Source organism: Aulonocara sp. 'chitande type north' Nkhata Bay, linkage group LG5, assembly GCF_057382095.1.
Source record: "Aulonocara sp. 'chitande type north' Nkhata Bay isolate Kocher_YH1m ecotype deep benthic linkage group LG5, A_spYH_male_GT1.1, whole genome shotgun sequence".
In the NCBI taxonomy this organism is placed as follows: Eukaryota; Metazoa; Chordata; class Actinopteri; order Cichliformes; family Cichlidae; genus Aulonocara; species Aulonocara sp. 'chitande type north' Nkhata Bay.
In genome coordinates, this window is record NC_141348.1 from 23,284,313 (window position 1) to 23,297,005 (window position 12,693).

The 12,693-nt window shown below is 40.1% G+C and overlaps 1 protein-coding gene across 2 annotated transcripts in view; it reads left to right on the forward strand.

Moving 5' to 3' along the window:
* Window positions 1-28: 28 nt before the first annotated feature.
* The window catches only part of LOC147330581 (receptor tyrosine-protein kinase erbB-3-like), an 18,598-nt gene continuing 5,933 nt past the window's right edge, over window positions 29-12,693 (forward strand). Inside the window, exons 1-15 of one of the 2 annotated variants that reach the window (XM_086292276.1) lie at window positions 29-409; window positions 6,780-6,937; window positions 7,300-7,486; window positions 7,887-8,012; window positions 9,069-9,134; window positions 9,356-9,474; window positions 9,587-9,728; window positions 9,931-10,044; window positions 10,139-10,262; window positions 10,390-10,463; window positions 10,592-10,682; window positions 10,818-10,835; window positions 11,738-11,949; window positions 12,043-12,175; window positions 12,658-12,693. The exon at window positions 12,658-12,693 is cut by the window's right edge and continues 58 nt beyond it. In XM_086292276.1, coding sequence (XP_086148402.1) covers window positions 322-409; window positions 6,780-6,937; window positions 7,300-7,486; window positions 7,887-8,012; window positions 9,069-9,134; window positions 9,356-9,474; window positions 9,587-9,728; window positions 9,931-10,044; window positions 10,139-10,262; window positions 10,390-10,463; window positions 10,592-10,682; window positions 10,818-10,835; window positions 11,738-11,949; window positions 12,043-12,175; window positions 12,658-12,693 — 1,688 coding nt within the window. In that variant the 5' untranslated portion in view covers window positions 29-321. The remainder of the gene's footprint in view (window positions 410-6,779; window positions 6,938-7,299; window positions 7,487-7,886; window positions 8,013-9,068; window positions 9,135-9,355; window positions 9,475-9,586; window positions 9,729-9,930; window positions 10,045-10,138; window positions 10,263-10,389; window positions 10,464-10,591; window positions 10,683-10,817; window positions 10,836-11,737; window positions 11,950-12,042; window positions 12,176-12,657) is intronic. The other variant, XM_086292277.1, reaches the window with a different exon arrangement.

A 12,693-nucleotide genomic window follows, 5' to 3' on the forward strand; every position in this document is an offset into this window, starting at 1 on the left:
CGCGGTGCGCTCCAATCACCGCGATGTAGTGACTCTTCTCCACACAAACCCGAGCGGTCGACTAGTAAGGTTGTGACAAATGTAGCGAAAACACAAACAGGTTTTGTTTGGTTTTGTTTTTCTAACTGGATGTACTCCTGTTCGTGAAGACTAGAACAAGTTGAAGCAGAGGATTAAGAAAACGACAGCCGAGTAGTGGTCTAAATGGTCAGACTCGGAAGCAACGAGGGGATTTGGGAAGATTCAAGGACACATTTCTTCTCTATAAATACGATGGTGATGTTTATTTGATTCGACGCCAGCCTGGAGATTTGAATAAGAATGAAGGTCCTTGTGAAGAAGGTGCAGCAGGTGCTCTACGTCCTGCTGCCGTGTGTACTCCAGCTCTGCTGCGCTCAGACTCAAGGAGGTGGGTATAAACACCCGCACACACGTTTATTTTTATCATTAGCCTGGGAGAGGAACGATGAATACCCCCTCTCACTTCCACCTTAGTTAGAGGTAATCACCTGTCCTCACAGACCTCATATGCAGAACCTGTTCTGCATACTTGTTTGCTGTGAGTCACCTGCACCTCTCCCACGGCTCGATATGCTTTATCATGTTTGTGACAGAGTGGCCCAGCTTCTGTGCCTTACTGACAGCCAAATGTGCATTTCTTTAATAGTTCCGCAGTTGCAGTGGCTATTAAGTAAAATATCGCAAAATAAAAGTGCCCAAACTTTACATGGATGGCAACAGTTTGTGGTGTGAAGTAGAAAAAACACGAGTGCTGGTTTACTGCTTGCTCTTGGCATAGTTTAGCCTAATCTATAAGGGACATCACACTGAAACTGATCACATCTTAATGTGTGGGTTCATATAGGGCAACTAGTCATTATTTTCATTAGCGAATCATCTGTCAGGGTTTTTATTCCCCTCATCTGTTTAATAGTTTGATCATTTATATTCTAAAATTTCAACAGATGTTCTCTTCAAGAATAATTACACTTTTATTACCACATAATTAATCAATTGATCAGCTCTCAGAGTAACACATAAGCATTAAACGTCATATAGGTGTATGGGAAGTAAAGGTAGCATAGACTTAAAGTGCTCACATACATGAAACTTTTAGTTGTTTGCCGTACTTGAGTGATAATAAAAAGAACTTTATTTGTGTGGCACTTTTCTAAACACAAAGTTTCAAAGTGCTTCAGAGTTTGAAATTATAGAAGCTGCACATTAAAGATGTACACGTTTCAACATATTCAACCACATATTCAACCACAGGGACACACAACATATAAACTTCCACCCACACAAAAAGACCTAAACCAGCGATGTCAGACTCAGTTTACGTCGCGGGTCACATACGGCCCACTTTGCTCTGAAGTGCACCCGATCAGTGAAACGACGTGATTAATGTGTAAAGAAAAAGTTAAATGCACAGACTGACCTGCATTTATAAAATATAGTAAGTTTTGTAAATCTAGTGGACTCACTAATAGTTCAAAAACAGGAACTTTGGTGTAGCATAGACGGGCATGGAGGTAGGCAGTCTTAATTGATAGGAAAAGCCATAAAACTTGTGAAAACACAATTAAAAGATCAAAATCTGTGCACTCTCTTACATTTTCTAAAGCTGTCCAGTGGGCCAGATTTCAGTCTTCGCTAGGTCGATTCTGATCCCCGGACCTTATGTTTGACAGCCACAATGAAAACTATGGCCCCAGAATATTGGGGGAAACATTAAGGGAAAAATGGCTTATAAAAATTAGTTTTTTTTAGTAGAAGGCTGTTCCAGAGTTTGGGAGCTACAACCTCAATACATGATCACCTCTGATTGTAAAGTAAGAGCATGGTACAGTCAGGAGATCCTAATCAGATGATCTGAATGGTCTGCAGTGGTCTCTTTAGATCTGTTACAAATGCACTCTGTCACCACTAAGCATTCTGATATGTTTGAGTTTTGATTTGAGTCCTGAAGGAACGCTGTGAACTTTGACTTTGTGTTATTGCTTTTGCCAGCTTTTACAGGTGAATTTCCAGGTGTGTCTCTTTTCTTAGTGTCTGAAAAAAACAATGCTGGGCAGGTGCTGTTCCGTGACTTACTGTGTAGTCATCACCACTTCCCCAAAAAAAAACAACTCATGAAAGTGCGGGAAATGACTCTAAACCTCTTGAAGAGGACCACTAATGCACAGCTTCATTCCTTTTGACCTGGTTATTAAACACATGCCGTCATTAATATATTAAATAATAGAGAAACTAATCATAACACTGGCCTGTGGTTTGTTGGCTGCTTTCTTTGTGTCTTTTTTATATGAAACATCAAAGTCGCTTTCTACAATAAAGCAAATGAAATGCTGTTCACACACTCTTTTGAGCACAAAGCCTAAAAGACAGCGTTACATAAAGCACACTCTAAGTGAACTGTACTGCTGCAGCCAAGTTGTTTTCCCAAGAAGAAAAACAAGGAATTTTATACTCTGAATATCACAACCTTTGCAAAACAGTCTCTCAGGTGTATCAGAGAGGGGGTTTCCTTTAATATTAGGAGGGGGAAAAAGTCTTTTAAAAAGAAAAACTAGAACCTTTTAAAAATTGCACTCATGCAGGTGTGACCTGACCAAATAGCTGATGTGTCGAAAAGCAAATATGCTGTTGCTCCTGTTGCCAGAGTGCGATGTTAAGCAACCCTCTGTCTTGGTGTGTTCAGCAATGCTTTGTGGAGCACGTAAAGAGTCTTCCAATTCATTTACACACAATCTGTGCCTAGTCAATACCTCGCGAGTTGCTCAGGAGCCTGTGTTTGCGTTCGCGTGCGCACGCGTGTGCACGCTCACTTCTGAGTTATGCAGCAATCTCTGTATGTCCTGTGCCAAGTTTCTGTTTACCTCATCGTCTCAGCTGCTTTTATTAGGCTTGTTTATCTCCTCCTCCCTCTATTCTTTTCTTTCGCTGTCTCTTTTCTTTTCAAATAATGAATCCTTGGTAACAGACAAATGAAAATAACAGCTAAACCCGATCCGTGCTGCGTTTTCATCGTGTGTTAGGTTACCTGTCAGGACAATGACAACACGCTGAAGTGAGTTCACAATTCGTGCATGCTCGTTAGTGATGGATTTAAGTAGGAAGGCTGACATACCTCAGTGTTTGTAAAGAGTTGGGGTGACAAACAAAAAGTGTCGGCTTTGGACAGAGAGAGGTTTGGGTGCACATCTTGATACAGTACGACACTTGTTTTGCACTCTTTCAAAATGGGGCCATTGTGTTCGTGTGTGTCAATGTGTGTGCATTGACTCTAAACCCTCCACTCCATTCTTTTTTTTCTCTCTCCATCATCCATCTGCCAACACTGAAAGTCCTCCTTTGACAGAGGAAAAACCCACTCAGCTTGTTGAGATTTTCAGCTCCCACAGCTGCAACTTTGTGCACCTCCTGTATGACAGACACACTTTGTCACATACAGTCCTGCATGCGTACACACCGGTTTTTCCCTTTCTAGAGGGCTGTGCTTATGCATGCTCTATATAAGTTACTGGGTAGAAGGTTGTGGACTATGTGTAGAGGTGTTGGCAAGTATTTCCCAACAGGCAATTCAGACATTGTCAACCACTGATAGCACTGTGCACCTCACAGGGTAGGGCAGACAAAGAATTTGACCTGTGAGCTGTGCGTGAGCTTTCAATTATTTGGATTTTAATTAGCAAAAGTAAAGCAAAGCAAAATATGAAAAGGAAAGGCCTCAAGAGGAAATAAAAGTAGAACAGTTTTTTTTCACTTGTTGCAAAATATAGACTTATAGACTTTTGTTTGGCATTATCTTCACATGATAACCACAGAACTACAACTTTAATCCTAGACTAATGTGTGAAAACTTCCAACTTTCCCACACTTTCAAATCTGCTGTGTGACTGCTAAATTGTCAAGGCCAGTTAACCTCCACATTACTGGGATGACAGCAGATAATGGTGATGTAAACCTTCACAGATTTTATTTTTGTGAACTTCACTCTCACCCCCAATTTGAAACATAGGCTTCCTGTTAAAGTGTTTTGTCAGTCCAAGCCGAGTAAACCCTGATCACATAATCAGGGCTATTCTCCAAGACTTAACAAAGCTCCTCATGAGCCCAAGAGAACATTTTACAACTGTTTGCACAAGCTAAGTGTGACTGCACGATGAGCAATCACATCTTTATGTCTAATATCTGCAGAGTTTCATGTCACTTCACCATTATGTGTTTAAGCTGAGCACGAGATGCTGCTTCTGCTGTCATCCTAGAACGGCGGTGAACTGTCCTGGACAGTTTGCAGGTGTTATGAGTAAGACATCATTTTCTGGAAAGCGGGATAAACAAATACTCGTCGTTTCTGTTATATTGCACTGGTGACAGGAGCTTCTGAGCAGGATATCTAAAAATAACTGTTAAAAGCAAACGCACACATGATGGCTAAACATCATGCAGCGTATTTTTCTGATTTGAGTCGTTTCATATTTTTAGTACAGAGCTAGGGTTTTTTTTGAAGATGGTGTTCTCAAAAACACAGTAAAGTAATCCTTATCGGGACTTTATGACATGCTTTTTGCAACATTGTATCACACAAGTACACACGCACACACACACTTTGACCTGCGCAGCGTTCCTTTGCTGTGAGGTTAATAATCATTAGTCTTTTTATGCCCTTGTTGATCCTGTTGTTCTGCTTTTACTGTAAATTTGTTTCAGTACAAAGTAATCCTGGGATAGTCGTCCATATATCCAGTACGCTGCAAGCACGAACTGCTGATAGTTAATTTGGCATAAACTGTAAGTAAATGTATCCTACAAAGACTTTCAAGCTTGCCCCGGGATCACAAAGGCTGCTTTTTTTTCATCCTAAAAATAACAGGTGTCTGACTTTATTAAGTATCACTTAATCCAAGAGGCAAAAATCCTCTCTCTTGATCTAAAATGGCTTAACTGGCAGGAAATGCATGTGATTGATACATTGAGACCATGAGCATGTGGGCATTCCTTTTAAAGTTTTTTTTAATGAGATTTTACATCATTGTTGTAGCGCAATTTCTCATCTTTCAACCACACAAGATGTAGTGAAGGTAATAGGGAGTGCTGTTAGTTATTAAAGCTGGGCTTACAGGTCATCCCAAAGGTGTTGGATCAGGTTGTAGGAAAGCAAACCAAGTTACTGGAAGCACTCTGTTGTTTAAAAGATAATTGTATGATCTAACTGTAAGTTGGATGTGCATAAAGCTGACATATCATACATAAGCATATTTCTGTGCAAAGTATTGCTTTTCTATGAGTTTCACATCAGTAGCCACACTCTGTTCACCGTCCGTGTTCCCGTTCTTCCATTTTCTCTCAGCAGCTTCTCTCCCGTCTAACATTTGAATAGCAAAGCAGCCTTCGAGTGATGCTGAATGGCTAAAGTCCCACAGACCATAAACAAGGCTTTGTATTTTTATTGGAAAGAAGGGCATGCTCTGCACAATCCTTAGCTCGTTTCAAACTGTTACAGTACATTTATTCATATTGAGCACACCAAACACAGTGGTGTGTAGTAAGTGGCATAAAGCACACTTTGTAAGGAATTATGCTGTTGACTCATTAATGATTCATTAGAACCTCTGTGGGATTATTTGTGTTGTGATATAATTGCTCAATCACCAGTGATGTTTAGCAGTTTTACCCACTTTATCTCAACTGAGTAAATAATGTACTCAGGACAATAATATATTCACACGGTGAATGAAATGTAGAGTACTGCTCCTGAGTTTGGGATCACTTAGAATGCTTATTGGGGTTTTGTTTTGTTTTTCTTAAACACAGACACATTTGTTTATATTTATATATATTGTAAGGCATGAAATTAACCCGAAATGTTGAAAAATACAAAGAGTATAATTTCAATCATATATAATTTCTCATGAGTCTTATTAGAAGATCCAACAACCACTGCTTTGTGTTAACTAATTAAAGTTTATCCTGTTAAAAGTAAGCATACATTTGACGTGTTTTATAAATTAAACATGGATGGATGGCCTCTGCGGGTTTGTTTATAGTTTAAAAACAGGTCTGAAACTTCTTTAAAATCAAGTCAGAAAAAATGTGGACAGATGCATAGATATAGATATAAAAAAAAGTTCCCACCAAGTAGCTGTGTGGCGTCTGTTTGTCAAACTAAAGACTTCCACTTTCTTTTCTGATAGGAGCCAGTTTGGTCTATCTGAAGGTAGTGGCACGCAGCGCCGGCACTACGGTTTCATAAGTCAGTTTTTTGGGCTTATTTTAAGACTGTAACCAGTGTTGAGGTCATTACCCAAAAAAAGTAAGGTATCGAACAATTTCACCTGAAACTCATTGACACATACACACACCAGTTAGCTATGTAAACCTATAGGCTAGAGTCAAACACACCAACACAGTGAGGAGACAGCCCAAAGCCACCCCGAGTGATCTCCACAGCCACACAAACAGCCACATTTCTAAATATGTTTCTTTAATTGACAGAACATCTCTCTGCTGTGCTAACGTGAATGGAAAGTGTTTATTTTTAGCTCATTAATTAAACTGTTAAAACTGAACATGATAAACTAGGTAACGCAGTGTGCTGGAGGTTGTGGGAAATGGCTCGCTGTATACTGACGTGGATAGCCTTTTAAAAATCAGATGATTAATGAATCATTACAGCGTTTACTGTCATTCCCAACTCTTCTGGTTATTTGAAATGAGGACACATGTTTTTCTGAAAAAACTTTTTTTTAAAATCTAAGAACCTTTGCTTTTCACAGTGACCGTTTGTGACGGCACCAAGAACTTTCTGAGCACGACTGGGAATTCAGAGATCCAGTACAACTTGATGAAGACGAGGTACAATAACTGCGACATTGTGATGGGCAACCTCGAGATCACCATGATGGACCACACCAGAGACTTCAGCTTTCTGGAGGTGAGGTTGCAAACATTACAAACAACAAACCAAGAGAGAGTTTGACTACCGCTTTCACTGCAAATTGTGTCACTGACAAGATGAGTAAGTATGTGAATCAACCATTTTCATTCGCCCAGGAGAACACAGAGGGTCAACACTTGTTCTGTTTGATCGCTCTCTGTAATGGATTTTGTCTCAAATCCAGAATGAGCTCATTTATGCCCCCACTCCTTTTGTGCTAGTCATGCCACTGAAGTCAGTGACTAACTCAGTAAGCAAACACGCCCCTGCTGATTTGTGACCCTGATAACAATTTGATTGAGCAGAAGAATTGACAAACTGCATTTTTCTCTTCCTTGTTCTTTTCTTTTGCCTTGCAGTCTATCAAGGAGGTGACAGGGTACATCCTTTTTGCTATCAATGAGTTCAGCCGCCTCCCACTGCACCACCTGCGCATCATCAGAGGCAGCACACTGTATGAGGACCAGTATGCCTTGGCTGTCATGGTCAACTATCAGAGGGATGGGGAGCATGGCCTTCAAGAACTGGGCCTGACTCACCTCACAGGTACACAGAGAGTCACTCATTTGATGTATAGAGTGTGTTTAACATGTGGGAGGCTGGATTGGAGCAGATAAGAGGTCAAGTTGGATGTGGCACTCTTACTGTTGGAGCTCCCACACCTACACAGTTCAGCCACACCTTTAGAATACCGGTTGTTGAAACGCAGCAGTGTGTGTGTTTGTGCCCGTGTGTGTGCTTGTGTGTGTAGGAGTGATATGAAGTCCCTGGAATGTACCATGTGCTCAACCGCTCAACTGCCAGTGTAACATGAGCTCCAGCACATGATACGTTTGCTGTGTAGTAAACAGAGAATGGCAGAGTTTGTTAGGATGAGTCACAGGCCTGTTCGGGCTTGCTTTCCTAATTGTACTGCCCCATTTACACCTATGTGTACCTTCTACAGAGATCCTCAGGGGAGGAGTGAAGATCATCCGGAATAAGTATCTGAGCTACGCCCCGCAGGTGAACTGGCTGGACATAGTGAAGGATGGAACAGCCCAAATTGTGATAGAGGACAATGGGCCTGAAAGTGAGTGCACTGGGTTGTAACTACACACATAAATATGAGCACCAGGTATGTTTAAGGATCGGTTCAGATTTCCGTTTCACTATAAAACAGTTCAACAGAAATTCAGCAAAGGTAAACATGGAACTTTAAACTGAAAGAGGTAGCTGTTTTTCCAGTCTTTTCAGTGCTTACTTCCCTTTCTGTGTTACTGCCTCTCGGCCAAATCTCAGTGAAAGGAGGAGAAATCACTGTCGAGGAAAATTGGAGCAAAAAACATAGGTAACTTAAAAAGATCCACTCTTTGGAGTGCATATAATAGATGGATGTAGTCACCACGACTTCATCCGCTGGTTTGTGAAAGCATTAGACAGTCTGCGTCTTGTTTTTAGGAGCCAGAAGTGAATCCGTTTTAGCCGACAGGTTGGAATCTTAAGCTAATACTAGCAAGCTTAATGTTAATGTGCATCCATAGACTGATGCATTGCATTACACAGACACAAATACCTGCTAATTGTACTAACATACAAATAAAATAGTAGAATTTCACTCCACAAAATGATGCAATTAACCACACAGAAAACACCCAAAAACCTCCTTAAAAGGTGCAAACACGACAAACATGGTAAAGTGGACCATCTGAGGTGACACCTAGCAGACACGTGGTGGTCTAGCAGCCCCTGGTCTCAAACTTCAAAGCCTTAAAACAATTTAAACATGTGAGTCATTAAAAAAAATAAGCACAGAAGGTCAAATTAGTTCTAAAGACAGAAACCATTTTTTGTTTAAGTCTGTAAACATGTTATGTTTACGCTGGCGAAACATTTTAATATGAATGTCTTATTGGAGTATACTCGCACTTGGATTCACCCTCAACTGGCCATTAGAGGAACTGCAGGCTTCATTTTTCAGCGCTGCAAGTTGCATCTTGTAACTTGTTGAGGTTTCATTTTTTTCTTCTGCTGAACTTTGGATTTAAAACAAAAAACAAAATCTGAACTTTTCCTTTAATTTAAGACTTTTGTTCTGGTTTTGTATTAAAATGCGGAAACTAATGAGAGTTTTTTTTTTTTATCTCAGAGCCTTGTCACAAAGCCTGTGGAGACGTGCCATGCTGGGGTCCAGGAAATGACACATGCCAGATCTGTGAGTCATATCAAGCACCTTTATCTTTAATGTCTTGATTTTCCACGCACTGGTTACCTTGTGAGATGTCTCACACATGAATCATGGCTGCTGCCAGAGTTGTTCATTTACATTGCACATTGTTAATAATATACGTAACTTCAAAGTTAAAAGTTTAATATGCATCTACAGTACAGTTTTAGTTTCACGCCAGGTTTTTACAAGCGTCGACTCTCTTACAGTGACAAAAACCGTGTGCGCCCCTCAGTGTAGTGGCCGCTGCTTTGGTAGAAACCCGAGCGAGTGCTGCCACGTTGAGTGTGCTGGAGGTTGCACTGGGCCCAAGGATACAGACTGCTTTGTGAGTCCAAGTCTTCCACAGGCTTTAATGAGAAGATATTTTCACATGTTGCAGTACAGAAAACGCAGATGTAAAAATAAAATGTTCCTCTGTTATAAATTGCATTTTGCAGGCCTGCAGGAACTTCAACAACTCGGGCTCCTGCGTGCCTCAGTGCCCACAAACTGTGATCTACAACAGGCTTACATATAGAATGGAGCCCAACCCCAATGCCAAGTACCAGTACGGCTCTATTTGTGTGACCCAATGCCCCAGTGAGTCCCACACATGACAATATTCACATAAACTCAGAATTTATACATAGTTTCTTCCTGTAAGATTGCTGTTTTTACATATTTTTAATCATTGTTATGACTGCGCTGTTCAGCTTTCTTCACAGTGTTTACTGAAGGCTTAACGCAGTCACTGACGATCATTTATGCATTTATTCTCATGCGTTTTCTGTTTTTTTAATAGAAATCTTTGTGGTGGATGGCAGTTCATGTGTGAGCAACTGCCCATCTAATAAAATGGAAGTGGAGAAAAATGGTGTGAAAACATGTGAGCCCTGCAAAGGCCTCTGCCCTAAAGGTATTTCATGCAGATCGAACTCAAGCTCTCTCTACAGATACCTTACAGCTTTGCTGTTATTAACTGTTTCCTTCTCATCTTTTTTTTTTCCCAGTTTGCCATGGCACAAGCTGGACTGATTCAAACAGCGAAACGGTCGATGCTCGCAACATAGAAAGTTTCATAAACTGCACTAAGATCCAGGGAAGTCTTAACTTCCTGGTGACGGGAATAGAAGGGTAAAAAAAACTTTCTTTCATAAAACGCAGCAAAGATTTAAAAAAATATTCTCTAGATCAACCTGCACTTTTTTGACGTTTTTGCAACATGCTTTTCCTTTTACTTACTTATTTCATTTTGGCTCAGTGATGACTACAACAAGGTACCACCCCTTGATCCAGAAAAACTGAAAATCTTCAACACGGTGGAGGAGATTACAGGTGTGTGTATGTTGTGGGGTTGTGCTTTTTTTTTAGACTGTCACTTAGACGGCTTTTATCTTTTTATGTTATTTAATGCCATTTGCAGTCTGGTTGAGGCTTCTGAAAAACAATCTCTCTGTTTTCAGACTTCCTCAACATCCAGTCGTGGCCTGCAAGCATGTCTGACCTGTCAGTCTTCTCCAACCTCCAAACAATTCAGGGAAGAAAACTTTACAAGTGAGAAACAGTTGTTTTGTTTTTGTCTTTTCTGCATTGTTATGCAGACAGAGTATTTGCTGGAATATAAAAGTAATTTTGTTTTTATTTTCTTTGTTATTTCTAATTTTTATCCTATCTTGTTATCCTGTTTAGAGGAGTGGTTAGTAAAAGGTACAGTAAAGATTTCACATGCTCACATCTCTCTATCTCCTCTTAGAGCCTACAAATGTTCTGTCCGAATCCGTGGTGTTGGTATTTTTCAGTATGATTTTTTCAGGGGTAATTCAGCACTGGGATTGTTTGGTTAAGCTGGCCGTGGGCACAACTTTTTAAAGCTGGGAGAGGCAGCATGTTTTTGACATCAACTTGACAAAGAAAAAGCTCTTTTCAGGCTGGTCTCAAGCTTCAGTAAATGAGAGGAAAGCAAGATGGGGTACATCAGAGTACTTTTACCTGGGTTTAAATCCCGTCTGAAACCAAAAGCACTAAAGCATTAAAAACAAACCGCCTTCTCAGCTTTAATGAGTTCACATATAACTAAAGAATTTACCAAAGTAGATTCTACAAAATTGATACCGCAGTATCAGTTTTGTTGTAGTATTTCCATACTACATACTACATGATGCATGAAAATACTGAAGATTAAACATGAATATGTTTGTTGGCTGTTTGTCTTTTTAAGTACACGGGTTATGCAATTTGAAAAACATGACATTCAGACACCGAATCACTGAATTCATATTGTGTCTAAAAGGTATCAAAATGAATAGATGGTGACAAACTTCTCAAAGAAAACACACTGTGAAAGATTATATTACATCATTAAATGTGATCAGTAAGAACAACAAGAAACACAAAGTGCCACACTGCTGGATTTTGTGCAAATACAGCTAAAGTGCATTAATTGTGTTTGTAAACCTTAAAAAATAATGTCTGACATCATGTTCTTGAAAACTGCTAAACCTAAAAGAAATATGGCTTTCAATATTCACTTTGATTTTGTGGTATTTTAAACAAAATTGGAACATTTTCATCCACTTTCTGACCTTTATTTACTTCCTGCTGTTCTACAGGAGCTATGCACTCATGGTGGTTAAGATCAATTCTCTGACCTCGCTGGGGTTGCGCTCGCTGCAAAACATAAATGATGGTGCCGTGTACATTAAAGGAAACAAGAATCTCTGCTATCATGATACTGTCAACTGGACACGGCTTTTAGGCTCCCGTCCACAGAAACGTTCAAAGCTCTTAGACGTCACCGACAACCAAAAGAAGGATGAATGTGGTGAGTGGGGGCGGACCATTTAAAACTTGCAAGACGTGATTGTGAACAATGGCTCTGCTCATAACATCGTTTCTGTTTTGGTTGCGTCCTTAGTTAAAGAGAAGCATGTGTGTCACCCGCTGTGCTCCTCTGATGGCTGCTGGGGTCCGGGCCCAGACCAGTGTGTTAGCTGTAAGAAATACAGCAGGGGAGGAACCTGTGTACCAGACTGCATGTTCTTAACTGGGTCAGTATTCACAAAATGACGTATAAAGCGATTATTAATATAAAGCTTTAACGGTGTAACATGTATGCAGGTTGTTAGAGAGTGAATGACAAGAAGGAGTGGTATTAAAGAAACAAGCAGTGATTTAGAGAATTGATATTTTCTGATAGTTTTAAACAGAATTTACATTTTAAAGCACAAATACTCACACCCTGTTTGAAGTGCCACATTGCTGGATTATGTGCAAATACAGATAAAGTACATGCTTAATCGTATCCACCGTGCTCTCTGTGTACAAATCAACAGGGGAGACAAATCGAATGACTGATTCAAATGCATTGCTGCCCACTTCTAGTGTGTTATAAGTGAAGACTAAGAGTGATTACTGTGTATAGGTCTATACATTGTTAAGGAAAATCCTGAGCATTGGCCCTAAGATGTGACTAATGTCTGCTGTAAGTCTTTGAACTTGAATAGAAACTGGGTTTATGCCTCGATTGCAGGAAGCAGAGGGAGTTTGCTACTAAGTCAGGGGAGTG